General features: G+C 54.4%; 2 protein-coding genes and 1 long non-coding RNA gene across 5 annotated transcripts; 1 reads left to right on the forward strand and 2 right to left on the reverse strand.

Annotated features, from left to right (window-relative positions):
- Positions 1-60: 60 nt before the first annotated feature.
- LOC308198976 lies at positions 61-7,209 on the reverse strand. Of its 3 annotated transcripts, none has more exons than XR_013954304.1 (3): positions 3,831-7,209; positions 2,956-3,056; positions 61-1,518 (listed from the first exon to the last, which is right to left on the reverse strand). It is a non-coding gene; the product is annotated as an uncharacterized lncRNA (long non-coding RNA). The 3 variants fall into 3 exon arrangements; XR_013954305.1 differs by having other exon boundaries at positions 61-1,847; XR_013954306.1 differs by having other exon boundaries at positions 61-443; positions 1,408-3,056.
- On the forward strand, positions 3,181-11,782 carry LOC308198973 (regulator of G-protein signaling 5). Its single transcript, XM_080602282.1, has 5 exons — positions 3,181-3,770; positions 7,220-7,330; positions 8,110-8,171; positions 8,281-8,447; positions 8,625-11,782. The coding sequence occupies exons 1-5, from the start codon at positions 3,727-3,729 to the stop codon at positions 8,784-8,786; spliced, it is 546 nt and encodes a 181-aa protein (XP_080458408.1). The 5' UTR covers positions 3,181-3,726; the 3' UTR covers positions 8,787-11,782.
- A 796-nt stretch (positions 11,783-12,578) lies between these two features.
- Positions 12,579-20,717, reverse strand: RGS4 (regulator of G protein signaling 4). Its single transcript, XM_080602280.1, has 5 exons — positions 19,012-20,717; positions 16,760-16,864; positions 15,786-15,847; positions 14,864-15,030; positions 12,579-14,324 (listed from the first exon to the last, which is right to left on the reverse strand). Exons 1-5 carry the CDS (start codon positions 19,053-19,055, stop codon positions 14,073-14,075), a joined length of 630 nt encoding a protein of 209 aa, XP_080458406.1. The 5' UTR covers positions 19,056-20,717; the 3' UTR covers positions 12,579-14,072.
- Between the last annotated feature and the right edge of the window lie 412 nt (positions 20,718-21,129).

The following is a 21,129-nucleotide window of genomic DNA, read 5'->3' on the forward strand; positions in this document are numbered from 1 at the left end:
AACGCAGGCGGGCAGGAGCACAGAGGAGGGAGGGAGGAGGGCAGGGTGTCCTCGTGCTCTGCCGTCAGGGTGAAGGAGCCGGGGCCATCGGGGCTGCCCAGGGACCCCCCTGCCTCGCAGGGGGCTGCGCTGCGCCCCAGCTCCTGCCACTGCAGCCGTTCTCAGGCCTCCCGCGGGGTCAAGGACCGTGGTGGCTCCGCAGCTGGGACGGGGCCTTACGTGACTGCCGCGTTCCCTGCTGGCCGCAGTCCCAGCGCCCCGGGCAGTGCAGCTTTCCAGGGTTTTCTCCTCTTCGACCTCCCCGTGGCTGGTGTGTCAGTGACTTGGATGGGGAGAGCGGAAGGGAGCGGAGGTCCCTGGTCTCCATCCTCCCGCACAAGTATTCGGATCGGCGGGCTGGTACCTCGGGGACATGGCAGGAGGAAGGGGCAGGGTGCTGAGGGCTGCACGAGAATAACGTCTGGCTTAGCTCGTGTTTTTACAAACGCAAGGCCACTGAGCATTTGTCCTGGTCAGACCACCCTTGTGAGTGTGAAAGGGATACCTGGAGAGTAATACTTAGTTTAAAAAGGGAAATGTGAGGTGGGCTGGCCAGGAATAGCACGCAAACATCTGAGGGGTGCTGAGGGTTATGCAGCAGGAAGGCTGCTTAAACATGCAGGATTGGTTTGCATTGACGGAACTACGTGCCAGTGCTCAGAGGTTTTAAGAAAAGATGCTGTGCTTAAACAGGCAAGTGTAAATGAACACTTGAGGTGACAAGACCTTCAAAGAAATGAAGACTGCAAACAGATGAGAGTAAAAATAAAGAATACAAGCTCTGGAAAGTTACAAGTAAAAGACAGGCCCCAGGAGGTTTGAGAAAGGTTTTATCCTGAAGGTATAAAAATTAATCATGACTGTGTGAGAAGCAAAAAACTCTCCAGAGAGCTCGGGGGAACAGGACACGATCAGGTTATATGAAGGAGCCATCACAGGAGAGCTTAATCAGTTACTTGTATTAGCCTTGGTAGCGAACAGGCTCACACTAGCATCATTCCTTCGGGGAACGTGTTTGCATGACTGTCTTAAAGCACTGGGGGAAAAATGACTTTTAACTACATTTTTAGAGCACATAGTTAAAAAAAGAAAAATGCTGGTGCCAGAAGGAGCACTCAGATGGAAAACACTGAATTGGGTGAGAACGACAGTGATCCTTCCATTAAAAAGCCAATGTAGTTAAATGTGATGCTAATTTTCAAAAAGTTCCAGTGGGAACCAGGAAGCTACAAAGCAGTAAGATGGCGTTCTATAAAAGGCAAGTTGTTAGGAAGGATAATGAAGTCTTGAAATAACAGAAACCAGGATAAATATGGTGCAATGGGAGATTCCGCATGTCTTTTGAGGGGGCAGTTAGGAAGCACAAACCTTTGCTGCTTTTTGAGGAAATGGGCCGCTGTGTACATAAGACGGTCTGGTCCTCAGGGTGCACTTGGGTTTCCACAAAGCTCTCCCAAAAGGGCTCTTAAAGAAATTAAGCTGTCGTGGGAAGAAAAGGAAGGTCTGTGCATTTCTGATTGGAAATATTTTCTTAGCACTATAAAGCCTTGAAACGGACAAAACAAACATTTATTCCTAGACAAAGGTCTGCAGAAAACGCCAGTGCTATTTCTGTGCAACCCTCATTTTTGCTCAGCGGATGGGCACCGCGCAGCATCTCCCCAGCCCCTCCTGGCCCACCCGGGACTGAAGGAGGAGAGATGGGCACCCCTCGGTGCTCAGACCCCCCGAAACAGCCAGGGCAGAACCCCCGCACCCCTGCAAGCAGGAGGAGGTCGGCACGGTGGGAGCCGTGCTCCGGGCTGCAGCTGGAAGGAGAACACGCAAGGTTGCTCGGTGTCTGCTGGACGACGTCCACGCGGACCGCCTGATCCCACAGATCCCAGCTCCCCTGGGATTTCTGACGCTGGCTTTATTGCTGGAGGTTAATGAGGAAAAAACAACCCCCGTCCCCATGGCTCCGCAGCCGGGCGCAAGGCTTCCCGTGCGGCTCTCATGGCCCCGATGCCCTCCCGGCCAGGGAGCTGTGAGAACTGCCTTGCCCCCGCCAGCCACGCTCCCCCCAGACCCAGCCGGGTGGCAATGTCACCTGCAGGCGAGCGGCACAGCGCAGCACACCCCGCAGGGCTCAAGTCCCACAGCACAGCTGCTGGCAAAGGGGCCCCAGGCTGTCCCCAGACAGATGACCCTGCCATCATCAGATGAAACAGGCCCCAAATCCGCCCCAGGGACAGGCAGGCACAGCTCTGACACTGCTCAGGGAAGGAAAGCGTGTCCCAGGATGAGCCTAAATGCAGCCCTGGGGCGTGGGGCAGCTCAGGGCCATCCAAGGTGCTGGTGCCCTGGGGTGCAGAGCAGTGGGTGGGCAGCAAGGGCTGCTCAGGGCACCCAGCAAAGCACACGGACGCCTGCTCCCACCGCCACTCATGAACACAGGGCAGGTAGCAGATCTGCAAGCTGGGAGGGAAATGTCTGGAGCAGCCAACGCTCACCCTCACCACTTCAAAAGCTGTTAAAGCACGAGTTGTTGCCCCGTTTCGTCTGGGGGCTGTAGGAAGCTGGTTAGTGGCTCAGCCACAAACACCTTGCTAGCTGGGGGTTGAAATTACCCAGAGCTGGTTATTGCTGGTGGTCAGTGGGTGTGCACTGCCCTGCAGGCGGGTCCCTGCTCTCAGCACAATCACTCCTGGCCAAGGCATCTGCAGCAAATATTAGGGCAGCTTTAGAGCCAGGGACTTTGGTGCCAGGGTCCTTGGAGCCAGGATTTGCCCCTCGTCTGGCAGCCTTGCCCTCTGGGGCTGCCCCTACACCGTGCTGGCTGAGGCCAGGAGGAACTCGTGCCATGGATGCCCCAGCCACAGGCAGGCATTGGCTCCATGGTTTCCAGTTTTAGGGGAGGAACCAAAGGGAACTTACCTGACCCGAGACAAAAGCTGTCACACTGCACAGGACGAGCTCAGGTCCCTGCTCAGGCCCCGCTCCCCTCGCCACAGGCAGCTGGGGGCTCGGGTGCTTAACTGGTATGGAAGGAGATGGGAAAACCAACTGAGTTACCAAAATAACAAAATTCTGGGCAGGAATCTGCTTTGGCTTTATCAAAGCATCGCTATCAGATGAAGCTGAAACATTTGTTATCGTTAAAAGATTATTTTTTTTTTTAAGTTTACATGGAAATGAATTGGATTTAGAGCAAACCTGTTACCCACCAACCAATACTCACACTGCTGAAAACGTGGAGGTTTTGACATTAACCACAACCTTTAAATCAAAAGCAAAATCTTCTCCTAAGCATGTTGATTTTCATGAAAATATTTTTCACAGAAAAAAAATAAAGCTCACTTCAACACAACATTTCTAGCCCCCCTTCCAACCCCTGACCGGGAGCCTGACGTACCACCAAGAGGAAACCTTGTGGCTTTCTTGGAGCTCCCCAAAGCGCAGCTCGGCCCTCTCGCTGCCGTCACCCGGCCTCACCCCGGGCACACGTATTTCCCCCCGTGAGCCGCGAGAGGAGAAAACAAGAGCCCGAGGCGGCCGGGGCCAGCTGCGGCGGGACGGCGCTGGGGGGGCTGGCGGGGGTCCAGCTGCCGGCGCTATAAAGCCGGCGCAGGGGGAGCCGGGCCACAGACCGAGCCGCAGCCGTTGCTCACCCTTTTCCTGCAGCCGAGGGAGCCACAGCGTGCCAAGATGTGCAAAGGGCTGGCCGCGCTGCCCCACACATGCCTGGAGAGGTGAGAGCTGTCAGCCCCGCGGTGCCGGGCCGCTGGCAGCGAGGGACGGGTGTCGCTTACCGAGAGGGATGGGATGGGACGGGGCGGGATGGGGCTGCTCGCTGCTTGGGGGGATGCTGAGGGTGGCTTGGAGCTGGTGGGATGAGCCGTGATGCCGTCATCCCGAACTCTCCTGTCTGGTTTGGAAACCTCCCCCATCTGCGCTATATTGCTCTGCCGTGGGTCTCGGGTTTGCAACCTGCGACGGGGGAAAGGCAGGAAAGCAGCTGTCTCTCTGCAGCAAGCACAGCCCTAGCTCTGAAGTGCCTCAAAATCCTCTTTCGCTGCCTGCGTTGCCCTCAGCATCCACATCTGTGGCTCTGGTACAGGAGGAAAGGCTCCTCAGGGGGCTGGGGCTCCGGGAAGCCGGGGGCTCTCCGTGGGCACTGCTGGAAGCAGCGCGGGGGCTGCTGCGGGAGGCTGGGGCATCCCCGAGGCAGCGGGGACTCTGCCAGAGGAGGAAGCTTGGTGAAACTTTTGAACACGGGGATTTCTTGGCACTGCAGAGATGCTTAGTGCTGGCTTTCAGATGGGAACCAGGTCACACGAGACCCCCTCCTCATGGACACAGGAGTCTGATGCTGCCCCTCAGCAGGCTGACAGCCGTCAAGGCACGAGGGCTAACGTGGGACCCTACCGCTCCCTTGGGGCCAGGCCAAACTGACCGGGGGGGAGCAGGTACCGCAGGGCTGTGGGCACGGGCAGAGCAGGACCACCTCCCCCTGCCCTCACGGAGACCTCTCAGGCCTTACACCTGCCCCGGGCAGGATACGGCTCACCCCCCGCGGGCCCAGCCTCACCAGAGAGCAGGCCCCACGCGCCGGCTCCTACCTTCCCCACACCATCATCCTCCACGAGGCGGCCTCTCCTCCCGCAGCCTCCTGGGGTCCGCAGAGCCCTAGGGCAGGTCTCGCTGAGGGTCTGTCAGGCCCTCCAGCCCCCCCAGGGCACGTGCTCTGCGGAAGGGGCCGCCGGGAGCCTCCTCCTGCCGCCAGCTGCCTCCTCGCCAGCATTCCATATTTGTCCATGCGTCCACCGCGCCGGCTGCTGCTGACATGCTCCTGCAGGCATCAGCCATGCAGCCCGGCAGCTCCCCGAGTCTCCCCAGGGCCTTCCCCCCCTCCCCAGGGACGGTACATCCCAGGAAAGCTTTCACGGGGAAGTTACACGCCAGCACCTCCCTCCCCGCTCCCATGAAGCCTCCTGGGTGGCCACCGTGGGGCAGGGGACCTGCGCTCACTCCCAGCCTCTCCCGCAACGTTGGAATTTGAAGCAGATCCCATACAAAGGAAGGTTTCCCCATGCAAACAGCCCCGGAGGCTTTTCTGGCTGGGTTCAAACTCAGAGCTGCAGTTCTTCAGCTATAACTTCTTTGAGCTTCTTTGTTTTGTTTTCTAAGTTCGAGCCTCTCCTGGCTAGCATCTCGCTCCTGATATGTTTGACAGAGCCCGTATTTTCTCTTAATGTCTTTTGGAAGCTGTTTCTCAGACTTTTTCTTGGCTTGCTCCCATTTGTTTTCACACTTAACCTTGCATGGTTTACGGCCGTCTTGATTCTTCTCACGTGGACGCGGCTCTGGGATTTTGGGAGAATTCCCGTTTGTTTATAGCTGCCTTTTTTACCCTGCTGTTTGGCCTTCCTAAAAACTTACAAGACATCTGCTTGAGGACTCCAGGATGGTGCCTTTAAATAGTCCTGCCCTCCTGCTCGCCTGTGAGCGCTCAGCCCTTTTGGCTGTCCTTTCTTGCCTCCCTTTGACAGGCTTCCTCGTTTCTGGACTTTCCCCACGGAGCCCAGGATGTACTCAGGGTGGGGAGGTTCCTGCTCCTGTCCCCACATCAGCAGGGACTCGCGGGGAGCAGACGCTGGTGGTTCTTCAACAGCCCAGGCACGAAGTAGGGCCAGGGCTGCCCAGGGACAGGACACAGCTCTGAGGTCCACCAGGCCAGGCTGGAGACAAGCCCCCCAGGACACAACCTGGGGAAGGATTGCCTCCGGGGCTGAGCTTAAATGGAGCCCCCGGGTTGGGGCTCAGCTGGGGCTGCTCAGGGCCAGCCAGGCTCGTTGGCACCCTGAGAGCCCAACAGATGTTGGCCATAAGTCGCTGTCACAGGGCAGGAATTTGATGGCAAGATTTTGAGCAAGGTCTAAGTGTCCTCCGGGGAAGCACCTGTGGCTGTGCGAAGCCACCCTTGAGTGCATCCGTACCTTGAGCACGGGTCGGTCCGCAGAGGGACGGTGGTGTCACCGTGTCCTGCTCCGCAGGGACAGACTGCTGGTCCTGTTCCCCCCTTCGTGACGTAGCAGTGCCCGCTGGTTAGCCAGAGGCCACATCCCGTTTATTTATTAGAGGGACCGTGATGAGCCGTGCATGGCAGCATCACTGCACCGGGGACACCTCAGTGCGGGGAGCGTGGGGACCTCATCACCCTTCACCCAAGGTCCTGCTCCTTCCAGGCAAGATCCGAGCTTTCTTGGAAGCATGAGGAACGGAAACTGTCCCTGCAGCCGCTGACATTTTCTGAGAAAACAGTCGGGTTCCTGGGCTCCACGCGAGGGTGGCTGTCGGAGGCAGGTGCCTGCAGCGGAGGCAGGAGCGGAGCCAGGTCCCCAGCGTTCACCCACGGAGCCTGGCGGGCAAAACAGTGAGAGAGTTGTGCAGACAGGGAAAAATAAATGAATAAGAGGAATGGCAGTGAAATAGCAGACATAGCAAGGGAACAATCTTACACAGAAGGCATGTGAAAATAAACAGCCGAGAGAAGCGCAGCGAGCCCTGAGCTGGGGAGCTGCAGCGTGGCCTCCATCACCGCGCCGTGCTGGGGCTCCAGAGCAGCACCCGGGGGCTCCGGGTCTGCAGGGCCCTCCCCACTGTAGGTACAAGGGAAAAAAATGTTATAGTCCTTACAAACGTGCCTAGAAAGGAGGGAGCCCCCAGGCGTGAGTGCCTGGGAGGGTCAGGGCCGGCAAGGACGAGGCAGGGAGCGCTGCCCCGCGTTTTGGTGGGCGCAGAGGTTGGTGTTGCAGGGCTGGCGGGTGGGTGCAGCACCGGGGGGGCACCGGGCAGGCTGCTCTCGTGTTTTGTCTGGGCTCAGCGCTGCAGAAACTGCACAGACACCCCCTGAATCATCTGCACAGCAGCCAGCTCGGGTGATGTGATTATCCCGGCCACAGATGGGGACAAAGTACTGAGATCAAGCTCAAGAGCTGCTGCTAATTCTGAGTGCCTGGCTCAAAATGCCTCAGACGGGCTCCTTTACAGCATTAGGGCCCATTTGTCGGCGTGTAATTAATTACACGGCTTTGTGCCTGGCGTGGCGCCTCACGGTACGGTCGTGCTGTGCTGCCCCAGTGTCTGTGTGCCCCCTGCCCATCCCCACACCTGACCTGCCTCTGCTCACCCCCCGCAGGGCCAAGGAGATCAAGACCAAGCTGGGCACTCTCCTCCAGAAGCCTGACTCGGCCATCGACTTCATCATCCCCTACCCGGAGAAGCCGGAGAAGCCGGCCAAAGCCCAGAAGTGAGTGGGGGCTTGGCGGCATGCGGCGGGCTCCTCGCGGTGCACGCGCTGGCTGCGGGCTCGGTGCCACACAGCCCGAGACGTGCCGGGCTGCGTGGAAACCAGCTTTCTGATGGAAACTCAATTTGTGTTTGATGAGATTTCACGTTCATCTGATAGAGGTTTTGCCGGAGGCGTGAGGCACTCGGATTTCTCTGAGTCATCTGCCATGGCACAGAAGTGCCAGTGAGGCGGGGCGGGTGGCTCTGGGGCTGCAGCGTCCCCAAGCCGGGACATGGCCCCGGGGCATGCTGAAGCTGTTCCCACCTTGCTGCTTTCACCCCGAGCCCCTGCTCTCCAGCATCCCACAGCTATAACACAGCAAAGCAGAGGAGTAGCTGGAGAGGCTGATGGTTTGTTCTGCAGGATTAGCAGTTTGAGGGATGGAGAAGTGTGTCAGGAGGCAAAACAAGCCTTCAGAAAATGTTAGCTTAAATCTAAAAGCAGAACGGTGTCCTGGATGTAGGCAATAGCCTCACCCACGTACCCCCAGCCCAGCCTCACCACGAGCCTGGGCATCTGAGCTGCTGCCCCAGCAACTCTTACACCATCCCTCTGCCCCGACTCGCTGTCACCCCACCTTGTTTTCCCTAAACGGAGCATCAAAGCTCCCAGTGACCCACCACCCCAGTTCTGCAGCCTCCAAAGCCCTTCCCTCCATCCCTCCCTGCTTCTAAGGGAATGCCTGCCCGCTGCATGGCGAGCAGCCCCTCTACCCGGGCTTTCTTTATCCCCTTCAGGCCATCCCCGGAGGAGGCTCTGCAGTGGCGTGACTCCCTGGAGAAGCTCCTGCAAAACCCCTGTAAGTCCCCCCCTTCCCATGGCCACGTCCCCCCACGCCCGGGGTCCCCCCGGGGCTCAGCGGGGACTTGGGGCCCCCCTGGCGCTCAGCGGTGCCCGGCCCCCCGCAGACGGCCTCGCCAGCTTCCGCAGCTTCCTGCGCTCCGAGTTCAGCGAGGAGAACGCCGAGTTCTGGGTGGCCTGCGAGGACTACAAGAAGACCAAGTCCCCCGTGAAGATGGCGGAGAAGGCTAAGAGGATCTACGAGGAGTTCATCCAGACCGAGGCGCCCAAAGAGGTCAGTGACCATGGGGCAGGGGATGGTGCTGGTGGGGATGAGGGTTTTTGGGATGATGCTGTCCTAGAAGAGAGGGATGGCTGCAGGGCATGCTGTGCCACAGCCAAGGGCTTGGAGATGCCACGGCCCACCCCTCGCACAGGTGGAGCCCCCATCCCTGTCACGCTCCCATCACAGGTGAACATCGACCACTTCACCAAGGCCATAACCATGAAGAACCTGGTGGAGCCATCGCCGAGCAGCTTCGACATGGCCCAGAAGAGGATCTTTGCCCTGATGGAGAAAGACTCCCTGCCCAGATTCGTGCGGTCGGAGTTTTATCAGGAGTTAATCAAGTAGCAATGCGGCCTGGCTGTGCGAGGCACTCCCTGCGGGCGGCCCTACTGCTTCTGTCTCAGCACCTACTCCTCCCGTAGCCGCTTTGCTTTCCTGACGCCACCCTGCAGGAGCACCCAGGAGTGTTGCTAAACACCTGCCCCAGTGCTTTGGACGCTCGGAAGGCCCGACATCTCCTCCCACAGTCTCCTTCCTCCCCTGCAGAAGAGCAGCTAGCAGGAGCACCCGGGGATGCTCAGCAGCCACGCGGCCGTAGGGCAGAGGTGGTTGTGTGCCGGGATGGCTGCGAGGCAGCCCATCCGCTCCCCGCTGGAGGCAGTACAGAGGATGAAGCACGATCGACTCGTTCAAAACACCGGGACTCTTTAGCAACGCAGCCCTCCTGCCCGCTTGTGTTACGTACCGAGCTCGTAGTCCCCACCTGTGCTCCCGGTGCCCGGAGCCACACCACCGCGGTGGCCGGCGCCGTGCTCGGGTTGCACCTTCAGGGATGCTGCTGCAGCCGCTTCTCGCTCCGGTTGCTTCTGCAGTAGGCACGCCAAAGCCATCCTTCTGCACAAACCCAAACCAGGGGCACCGGTTAGAGGGGAGAAAGTCATGCTGGGGGAGAAGAAAGCTGCTGAGCGAAACTGGTCAGAGCCAATTCCAGGGGAGAAAAGAAAAAAATCAAACAGCAAAGCCAAAGCCAAAAATGTTGTTGGAAATACAAAAAATAAAACCCTGTCTTCTTGAACAGACGGCAAACTCTGCTGAGTTTGTGTAGCCTGCTTCTCTCTTCTGTCTCCCCCTCTCTGCCCAGGGCAGGTGATCCATAAGGCAGTCTCATGAAAAGGCCGCATCTTTTCAAGCGATCCAAATGCAGCCCACTGTGCGCTACAAGAACAAATGCTGTCTGATGATGGGGCAAAGGCAACTGCAAAAGGCCGCCGGGGCCTCACTCACCCCCAAATAGGAAAGTTCTCTGACCAAATGTGCTGAGCCCTGTTCCTGGGGCCTGGAGGCCTCATCCTCACAATGGTTTCTTGCTGCAGCATCTGAGTGTGAGGAGCACGCAGCCGGGGATTGGCCACGTACGTTCAAAGCGAGCGGTCATGCTCCTTGCTAGCGGCTTGGACCAGACCCAGACCACTAAACTTCATCATGAGGCTCCACGCAGCCTCTTCAACACTTTCAGAATCGGATCAAAGCCCCACCAGCCCCAGATATTTGCACGCTGTCACTGCAGTGAGGAATGAAAACACCGCAGGATGGGGGCTGCATTTCCCAGGCAGGGATGGGGAGGCAAGGGAGAGATGAAGGTGACCACAAGCGTGCCCACGGCGGTGGCTTCCTTCTGCTCTCAAGCGAACGGCCAGGGAAGTCGGAACGGAGCGGCAGGGCGTGAGGCTGGTGGGCACCTCCTGGGGGCAGCTTCAGCTTCAGCTGCCCCCCGGAGGTGTGGGATCACCCCAGAAGGGTGCGTGGAGAGCAGGAGCAGGGCAGGAGGGCTCGGGCAGCCCTGGTCACTCAGGGCATCCCCACCACCACCCAAACATCTCCACGACGTGGTGCCATGACAAGCGGGTTCAGCACACTTACTCTGCCTGCTCATGGTGCTACCCACAGAAACGCGAAATCGACCAGGCTTCCTTGCAGAAAGACCCAGACCTTTCATTTTCATTGACGCTTTGGCAGCTATTTCCAGATACCCTCACATGTTTCGCAGTCGAACACCGACACTGTCGAGATTTGGATTCTGCTGGATGAAAACCTGGGATGTCACCGGCTGCAGCAGCTCCACGCGGAGCAGGGAGGTGGCACCAGGTACGTACGTGCCGAAAAGAAAGCCGGAGGCCAGAGAGGTGAAACTGCTCCGCTGGGAATCCCACCCCAGCTCGACTTCTGCTGAAAATATTGGAAACCTGCTTTAGGGGTGATTTAACAGGTGCAGAAAGTGACTGGGTGGCCACGAAACGTGACCCCCAAAGTGTTTTGGAGCTCTTGTGAAGTTGTGTTTGTGTAGAAGGGTCGTTTGGCTAATTACTGGGCACGCTCGCTCGGAAATGTAGCAATGCCTGTACCGCACAGCCAAGCTTTCTGCAGGCCCAGAAGTGTTTAGGTGGGCTAATACCAACCATCATATCTCTGGTAGCAAATACTTTATGTATTTTGTCACTCTTGCTCTTATCAAGTTTGGCATATATACGAGCACTATGCACATGACATGATACATCTGCACCGTTGCAGACATACGTGAGTATACACACACACATATACGGCAGCCAGATCCCCAGTGAGTCAGTGAGTCCAGATGCAGAGTTTTTGCATACAGTGCCTGGGATCTAAGGGATGAGTGTGAGAGGATTTAGCACGGTCCCCGACACCACCAAAGGAAACCTTGGCCATCCACCCTGGTGATGCTGACAGAGGCACGTCTTCCCAAACACCCTCAGAAGTCACCCTGTGCTCTCAGACCACCAGCAGCCCTGGCGCTGGCACACCCCGCTGCCCCAGCACACCTCGTGCTCTCTGAGGCACGCGGGGTGCCCGGGGACCCCCCCTCTGCTGTGGGGCAAGACAACCCCACACTGCAGCCCGGGGCACTCGGGTTAATGCCAGGGCATTGCTTGCTGCATGCGCCCTGGCTAATTTGGCGACCGGGCCCTCGCACCTCACCTGCCACGGGGCGAATCGCCCAGCTCTGCCCCGGCATGGGACGGCTGCAGCTGCCCACGGGGGGCTGGGGGTGTCCCGGGGCTCGTCCCAGCCCCTGGTCACGGGCCTGGGCTCCCTGGCTGGAGCGTGCCAAGTGCCCCGGCCAAGGACGGGACCGAGGTTGGAACAGATAGGCTCCTTACGCATCCAAGCAGCTGTCTCCCAGTTTGATGGTCTCTGTGTGATTCCCACTAGACAGGTCTCCTGAGTGGTGATGCGGGATGCTGGTGGGCACTGAGGAACTGGTTGTGTTAACCCACATTCTTGTACCACTCAGTAATCCACATATAAACATATATTTCTGCTACCGTCTCGATGGACTATTTTTTCTCTTTGCACTGAAGGGGCAGCACGTCCTTACTTCCCACAGAGCACTCCCAAAAGTTGTTCCCAAAAGCCCTGGCAAACAGCAAAGGCCTCTGAGAGCTTCGGCTGCAGCAGATGTGGCAGTTTCCCAAGAAACTGGAAAAAGGAATAAAAATATCACCCCGGGAGACTGGCCTGGAGGAAACCCCCCCGGTGCCTGCACGGCCCGGGCAGCCTGCTCACCCTCAGCCACGTCGCCGTCAGGCAGCAGCTCTGCACTTATAGGATTTGTGCCCACGGCTAGGTCAAGCCCTGAGCTGAAATGTGTTCTCCTCTGGAGCTGTGATAGGGGAAACATTTATCTGAGGGGCAGCTGGGCCTGCTGCAGGCAGCGAGCGCACCTGGGGAAAGGGAGAAGCTCTCCCCAGCTGCAGTCACGCAGGACACTGGGGGTTTGCAGCAAGGAGGTGCTCCTTTGGGTTCCCCCTTCCACAGCTGTCTTTGGGGTGGCCCCGTGCCCACCCCAGCCCCTTGGTGAGGATGGTTGCTCCCCGTCAGGCGCAGCATGGACGCCGGGAAGCCCAGGACCCTCCACAGCCCCAGGCTTGCAGGGCTGAGGGATGGGTTCCTCTGCAGAAGAGCACAGCTGAAGGGTATAATGGCTATTTCACCATCCTCTGATTTAAAACAATCCGAGTGAAACCAGTTACAAAAGACTGATTTTAGAGGAACCTTAGTCAATGAATTGCATCACCATGCAGTCCTTGGTTCACACAATGGCACTTTAGAAGAGACTAATGCAAACATTTTTTATTTAGAATGTATTCATCATTATTTAAATATCAATACATCTTTGCAAGAGTTATCAAGAGTTCCCAGTACCAGGGGAAAATAAAACATAGCCACATGCTCAGCTATGTTCAGAGTTTTAGCAAGCCTCTCCATCTTGTAGCTGAACATGCAGGGTGGTATGTGTCAGCACACTAATAAATACAAAATAAAGCAAATGTTAAAAGAGATGCTTCTTTGTGGACCTCAAAGCACCTACTGGAGAACTGCAGCCCTCCCCTGCCATACCAGTACCCCAGTGTGAAAACAGATGTCTAGACTGGGATGCAGAGTAAGGACTACACGGCTGTCAGAGAAGCAATTTCCAGCTAGAGAAAGGCCAAGGGGAGAGCACGATCGCCAACCCAGGAGCAGTAGCAAGGCCAGCATATTCCTCCTACCACCTTCAGGACAAAGTGAGTAATGCAATTACTCAATCACAAACTCAAATACATAGCATTTTATTTATTTATTTATTTTCCCTCAAATACTCCCAAGCAGGGCCTTTCCTCCTCAGCTGTTGTGGTAGTTAGTGGTCCTATCCCATCACAAACTGCTTCATACAAGTCGGGGCAGGCAAACCTGAATTCAGATGGCACTCCCAGAGTTAGTAATATACAAGTGGCAGTCTGAGAGAAGGAACATGTTCCTGTTCTGCTCAGCTATGGTATCAGGATGGCGTTCTTAGTCTGGGAGCATAACGGATACAAATATGCTTGAAATAATGAACCGCCTGTAAAATAATAGCTCTGTACAGCCCTAGAAAAGATCCTTGGCCAGTTGCAACTAGGTGCTACAGAGAGAAAAGCAGCTGAGGGGAGACCTTTCATGCAGTTTGGGCTGTAATGACCACAGAAGGCTGTTTGCTAGTCTGAAAAGTTCTGGTCTCCAAGAAAGAGTAGGAGCTTCTCGCACGTCTGATCACTGTAATGCAGCACAGCCCGAGTTCTGAGCAAATACTACTGAAAGCCTAAATATCTGGGAGCTATATGAACAGCTAAGGACCAGACCAAGTCTTTTTCACTTAAGCTGTTGCTGGTTAGAAAGGGGAGATCTCACCGCCACTTCCCTTGGCTTCCCCTGCTCCTTGCTAGGTGTCACACTGCAACCTGGCAGGACGGGTCCCTTCGTGGTTAGTGCTGGGCTCAAGCGCGTGCCCCTTCCCTTCCCTACTGCTCCCGCCCTCCCGGGCTTGGTGCTCGTCAGGAACTGCGGGCACGCGATGATTTCGCCCAGCTTTCACGTCAGACTCCAGGGCTCCTACACAGGTGGAGTCAGAGGAGGGTTTGCTACACAAACTGAGCCTGGGTTGGGTTACAAATGCTGGCTGTTGCATGACATGGGACACAACTGGGACATTAGACAGCTACTGAAGACAGCTCTGTTGCTTCATGCCAATGAATGCTTTTGCTGCCAAATATTTCCTTGCCTGCCCAGCCCGCTCCTGGCCTTGCTGCAGGTTCAGGCACACTGAGAGATGATGTTGGAGTTGCAGTCTAAGGAGTGAGCGTGGGTTCTTTGGCAGCTTTCAGGCCCACAGCCAGCACCAGGTGGGCTGACCAAGTCCAGGTAGTAGGGAGACTTGAGGAAACGGCGGTAAGAATCCTTCTCCATGAGGGTGAATATTTTTCTCTGAGCCTCATCAAAACAGGAAAGCGTAGGCTCCAGCATATTGTGGCTCGTTTTCTCCCTTGTGCATGAATCCAGGTTCACCTGTGTGGGCCAAAGGGACAGCATAAGTAGAATCTGTCCCAGAAATAGTTAGAAATGATAAGGGAAAATCCAAGTGCCCCCTAACTCCACCGAATGTGCTTAATCTGTCCTTGATGGGCAGTGGTCTGAACTGTCTGACAGACACCCTGCAGCCTTCACAGAATCTGTGCAGCTGGATACCAATGCATCTCTGCCGCCAGACGGACTGTCAGTGCAGACTGACACATATTCCTCTGGGTTGCAGCCAGACAGAAAACTCAAGCAATTTCATGGGAGCAGCTGGAACACTGGCAGTCACAGTCCTCTTGGGCTTCTCCCATTCGAGTGTGCATGTGTGGTGGCCACATAATTAAACACACTTTCTCTCTATCTAAGTTAAACATTAAAGCAATCAAAATGACACTATTTACTTGCTAAGTAGAAGAGAAGCAGCACCCTTCAACTCTTGTGACACTACCAAACTTCTACTTCCCTGTGCTTCTGGCCTGTTTCAGGATTTAGGGGGATACCTATGCCCAAGCAATGTTCTGCGTACACACCTCTTTTGTTGCCTGCACAGAGATGAACTCGTCATAGATCTTCCTGGCTTTGGGGCTGAGCTTGGCTGGCGACTTGGTCTTCTTGTACTCCTCACAACTGACCCAGAAATCGATGTTTTCCTCACTGTACTCAGATTTGAGAAAAGCACGGAAGGCAGCCAGTCCTCCTACAGATTGTTTAGAGGAAAAACAGAACAGGTAAGAGTGTTGGTCATACCTGTGAAACCCAGAGCCTCAGCAAACAGCAAGTCTGGATTCTCCTTTCCAGAGCTGAATGAACAAGTCCCCTGCCACTGGCAGCTGGCAACAGCCCCTGCCTCCACAGCAATAGCTCACGCAAGCCAAAGGAGGCTGGGATTCACGCAGGCCCCACAGGGATGTCACATATGGGTCCTCAGCTGCCTCCTCCCACACTGTGACCTCCAGTGGCTCAGCCAGGACAACGCAAGCAACCTATGTGTTCCCGGGAGGCCCCGAGGAGACAGCTAGCACACGCTGCAGGCTCTCAGGCCATGGGAACGGCGTGAAGGAAGCCTCAAGGACACCAGTGTAGTCTGGAACCGACAAGAAGACAAAGTCTCCCATGGGCTCAGCTTGCAAAAAGTTTCTCCACTTTTTGGCTCTTGTTTAACCCAATGTTAACTGCGTGCTGCAGTCTTGCCGCTCCTAAAATCAGCTTGCACAGGGCTAAAACAGTTGCCCTCACAAAAGGGGCTGCTCAGCAGTAGGCCAAAGCCCCACTCATGATACAGCAGGATCGACCCTGGGATCTGAGAAACAGATCACCACCCTTCCCAAAGGAGCTACTGTGTGCTGCTAAAAGACAAAAGGCAAAATCCCATGCTTCCCCCGGGGACTGCGAAGCGCACTGACTGCAGGCAAAACCCTCAACATCTCCAGCAGAAGCGCACGCTTTACTTACTGTCATGATGGATCAAGTTTTCCAAAGACTCTGCCCACTTTTTGACTTCCTCTTGGCTAACCCTAGCAGGACACAAAGAGAGAAACACAAAGAATTTTAAGTGGTTTAAAACCATTACCCCTTGTCCTGTCTCTACGCTCCCTGACAAAGAGTCTCTCCCCACGTTTCTTGTAGACCTCCTTTTGTAGGATCTCAGATCCAACCTACAGAAATCCCAGTTTGCAACCTCCCTCACCAGGCATGGACTGGAAGGGAATTTTCCTGTAAAAATTGTTGACTATGATTTTTTATGACTGGCTGCATCTGCCACGCAGGCATGGACTTGGGATCACTTTTACAGGTCATATGAGTGAACTCCAAAGAGATGATTTCTTTAACCTGTCAGAGAAGCACTAGATACATGGAAAAGAGAAGAACCTGATAAATATAAACCATGTTTGCACTTCCTGTGTTTGTTCTACTCATCATACCAGCATATCCTAGGGCTGATCTAATCCAAGAGCTTATCTTGGCCTTTGGAGTTCTCCTTGCAAAGGACATCTACTTGCAGCTCAGTGAGAGCTGTGATATCTGGCAGGTCTGTCTTCTGTGCCGATACTTCTGTGTGGACCATTACACAAATCCAACTCAAAGAACCAGCATGACTGATACTGAAATGCATCAAGCCGTACCGGGTCTTGGGATGGTCTTATTCCCCTGTGCAGGAGAATGCAGGAGCCTTTCAATGTGCACATGCATTCTGAATCACAGAAACGTTGGGAGAAAGAAATCTCTGGAAGTCTCTAGTCCCACCTTCTCCTTGGAAAGGGACTACCAGTACTTGAGGACTATTGACAGGCTGGATTCAAACACAAAGGCATTTGGGAGGTACTAAAAAGCAGCAGTAGAAATGCAAATGAGTTCAGCTCAGTGCGGGAGTAAACAACACATTGCAGCCAGCCTTTGCTTAGCTACAAGGCAGCATCTGCTCTTACCTCTGGCTCGGCGATATTTTCTCCTTCTTGCCCTGGGAAGAGCTGTAGTCACAGGAGTCTGACTTCTGCAGCAAGACACCTAGGCGATGCTTCATGTCTTTGGCACTGAAAGAAACAATTCAGGAATGCCATGAAGGCAATGTATTACAACTCCCTCTGCAGCCTCCTCGCCCGCAGTAAGCTGGTTCAGCATTGTTCAGTCACACAGCTCACAGCTAGCGATTCCAGTGCTGACTTCTCACTCCTCAGAGTGCATATTTCAGTTGCTAAACAAATACAGCAAAGTCAGAGAGTTCATTTTCCACCTTCAACAGCACAATCTTGTTGCTGAGAAGGTCATCAGCCTGGAGGGAGGTCTGGCAAAGGCGGAGGAGCTGCCGTTTTACTGCTGTTCAGGTAAAATATTGTGATAGAAAGGTATTGCTGTTGGGTAAATGTGTCACACACCACTTCCCCCTGAACTGAATTGCCCAGCTAATCGGTGTCTGGTTCTTAAATGCTTACTGATCCTTCCCTGCAGCCCTCGCCATCTCCCTCCTTGCCACCCGACCCGGCTATGCCAGCAGCGGGGCCATGCCAGGCCAACCCCACCAGGCAGCTGGTGTGACTCGGAGGGAAGGGAAGGAAGCAAAGAGCCAGGGGCAGGATCATGTGGTGAGACCAGGGGTGAGCCAGGAGCTTCGCCACAACCAGCCCATGCCGACTGCAAGTTGCTCCCTTGCCCTACAGCAAGCTCCTACAAGGATGCAAGCTTAATTTTGTTCTGCTATTCAGCATGCTCAGGACAACTGCTGGCTGAGTGCACAACCTAAATATACAGCTGGTATTGCCTTCAGCATCTCTGTGGATTTCCTTTCAGTTTAAGGATGAGGGCGTAGCTAAACCAGCCTTGCTTGCTGAGGGGCACAAGCCCTGGCTTGCCTCAAGGTGTAATGATAGCATAAGCAGGAAATTTTTTTCCTCCTCCTCAGATCAGAGACTAGAAAATAGCAAGGGAATGTGCTGTGGGGCTGAGCTGCAGTAGCTGCTCGGCCTGCCAGTCAGAGCACTGTCAGCATTCCTGGCCTATCTTATCTCGCTGCCTGCTTGTGCTCATAAATGTCGTCTTAACTACTACAGCAGTCAGCCCTCTTTCAATGGCACAGGGTGAGAGTGAAAGAAACTCATAACTTCTCCCATGGAGAAGAGCGACCAGGGCAAGCACCCCGGCATCTCTGGCAGTAACGGGATGCTCGGCAGTGCCCGACGGGCTGCCTCTCAGGGCGATGCTACCTGCCACCAGAATCGGACCGCTCCGGTCTGCAGGAAGGAGGCAGCAGAAGGAAACAAGACACTGCTGCTTGCAGCACGTCCTGCAGCTTTCTAAGACATGGAGATTCTCTGGGGATTCCTGGACAGAGGTGGTTAATAGATGTCCACTTCATTTCTTTACATTTTTGCTATTTTTCTTCCTGTCAATGTTTCCTTCAAACTGGGGGAGGAGGGTGTCAGTATTTGCTTCAAAGCCACCATGGGGAGCTTTTTCCCCCAGATGAGAGCAGGGTGAATCTCAGCTTGTACTTTCCCAGCCCTCCACCATTGCTCAGCGACTGGGAAAAAGCCCGAGGAGCTTGCTGTGGCCGCTCTGCAGGCGCAGGCTGTGGGGCAGGTCGTGCTGCCGAGGGCCTGCCCGGGGTGCACAGCCAGCTCTGCCAGCACAGAGATGCCGGCATGGTGCCGCACACTGCGGGGCATGGCCCCACACTGGCCCCCAAGTCATGTATGTGGCGGTACAGCCTGACCCCACACCAGCCCCGCACTGGCTGGGTCTCTGGTCCCGCCGTGCTCAGCTCCTGCATTTGGGCTGGGTTTTGAGGGACGACCCTCGATTTTTGTGGAATCTGGTCTGCCTCGCTTCCTCCTCAAAGAAATCAAGACTAGAAAATTCACCAGAGAAAAAGGGTTCAAAGGAGAAAGGGGTGCAAAGCTTGCAGCAGAAGCAGCTGACAGGAATATCAAGATGTGGCAGTGCTGTGAGCTGCTTGTTTTGCTGATAGGGAGGACGGGTTTCGAGTCCCCATTGTTCACTACAAAACCTTTATGCAATTCTGTTTCAGACTAACAGAAAAAAGCTTGTAAACAAACATTTGCATTTATATCTTACAAAAGAATCAGAGCCAAATCTGCCACTTCTATTTCAGACCCGACGTGCAATAAACCCCTGTATCGCCAGACTAACGAGCCCGTAACAGATGCTCAGAAATTAGCGGTACCTTTTTAAGCAAGTGGCTGGCAGTGCAGCGAGTCCCTTGCACATCTTGCTCCCAGGGTTGGTTCTGTATTCCAGGAAAAAATAACAACGCAGGAGGCGGCAGAGGCTGCGTGCAGGTCCTTCGCCGGCTGCGGGATTCAGTCTGCTCTCTGAGCCAGCTGCTCCAGCTCTGCTGTGTTTTATAGCCTAGCCCAGCCAGCCCAGCAGCACTCGGTGACCCAGTCAGCAGCCAGCACAGCAGCAGCAACCGTCCCCTTTCTGCCCACCCAAGAGGAAGAGGCTGACGTATAAGCTGAGACAAAGGGCTGAGTGGGATTTTAAACCTTACCAGAAATGAAGCTCGGTGTCTGGCTGCAGAGGTGGATTCTTTTAAAAGGACGGAAAAAGCTCCAGGGGCTTTCCCCTATTGCAAAAGGTGGAATGGTGCAGATGAAAGGTGGGGGAGATTTCAGAGGGGCACAGACAGTAAAAAGGGTCAGAGAATCAGTTCTGAGAAGTGTGGTGAGCTTTGTCAGCTCCTCTTTTCATTTTCCTATTTAAATCAACCTAGGGAAAATAAGGGACAAGAATTTTAAGCGCAAAATGTTCACATAGTCTCAACAAATGCAGAAACTGGAGCTCCAAGGAAACAAGAATGTAAATTCACTAGGGAACTACCCAGGCAGATAAAGCTGTCCTATTCTAGTCTAGAGGCACGTGGATATGTGCCTTTGGTGAGGCTGAAAGAAAAGGTCTGCAGGGCACACGACTACTGAAATACAAAATGAGTTAGCGTGTCCCAGCACATTTATATGTAAGGACAGCTCACACACGTGCAGGAAGAAGAGAAAGGAGGTTGAGAACATGACTGCCTTAGATACATGGGTACCACTAGTACTTCACTTCTCCATTTGCACTTAGCCCAAAGCCAGGCCTTGGTACTCAGGAGTATCTGGGTACCCAAGGCAAGATGATTCATTAAGACAATAGGAATAATGGTGTCTCCTCAGAGAGGACTTTCTGGCAGTGTTGAGGCTACAATGTGCTAATGGACGAACCCATGAAACACTTGGGTATGGGGATGTTTGGCGGTGACTGCACTGCCTGACTCTGGTTAGTCCCAAAGGAGAGCAGAATGACTCCAGCTACGCTGTTTATCCTCAGTCCTAGCAGGGCGCAGAAGGCAGATGCAGGCTGAAAGCACTCCTCTGAAGAGAGGGAATTGGCTGATATTTATTGAGTTGCTGCTCAGCACAGCCTGTACCATCATAAGAGGGTATCATGTGCCATCATGCACAAAGTCTGCTCCTGATGTAAAACAAAGAAGCTTCAGTTTAGCAGCAGGCTGTCTGCCCATGTTACCCACTGTTGGGATCCCTCTTCCCAGAAACCTTTAAATACTTTGCCATAACCTGCAAAAGTTTCAGGGTGAGTTTTTCTCTCCCGTGCCTACAGCCAGCAGCATGGAAGACCCAAATGCTGGACGAGTTTACCTGCCTTGGCATACTGCATCCCCTCAGTTCATTAACCGTGCCGAAAGGCAATGCTCTAATAAACTTTAAAATGCTTTTGTACTAATGCAACTATCTTGTTGCTAGACCTGGGGTTTGCAGTTCCTGCACTCTTTGGACTAAAACTTAGCTCTAGCGCAGGGCAGTGTAAAACCCGAGCTGAGTGGAACTGTAGGAAGTGACTGAACACTGCCAAAGTTGGTGCCAAAGCTCTCTGATGTCTCCTGTTTGGGGAGAAGAGACACCAAAGAGCAGAATTAGCCAAGGAGAAAATTCTTAATTAATTAAGCAAATTAAATAATTAATTATTTTTTATCTCACACTTGTAAGATTCTACTGCTGTTGATATGAGACTTTAGCTCCTGCCTCAGGAAGCTGCCAACAGGCTGTTTGCTCGCTAGAACAGAGAACATGTGTGCAGAACACAGAAATTCTGCATTTTCTCTGCAATTTGGTGTGCTCAGGAATTTTGGAATCTCACCCTTCTCTGTGGATTGTAAGCACATTGGCTGTGCAGTTCTACAGACATTCAAAGGAACGATGGTGTTGTCAACATGAACTCACCTGCTGGATACCCCAATTTCTGTGTGAGAAGGCTGTGAGAATAATAAGAATTTTCTAACACCGCT

This window comes from Anser brachyrhynchus (assembly GCF_964034855.1).
Source record: "Anser brachyrhynchus genome assembly, chromosome: 8".
In the NCBI taxonomy this organism is placed as follows: domain Eukaryota; kingdom Metazoa; phylum Chordata; class Aves; order Anseriformes; family Anatidae; genus Anser; species Anser brachyrhynchus.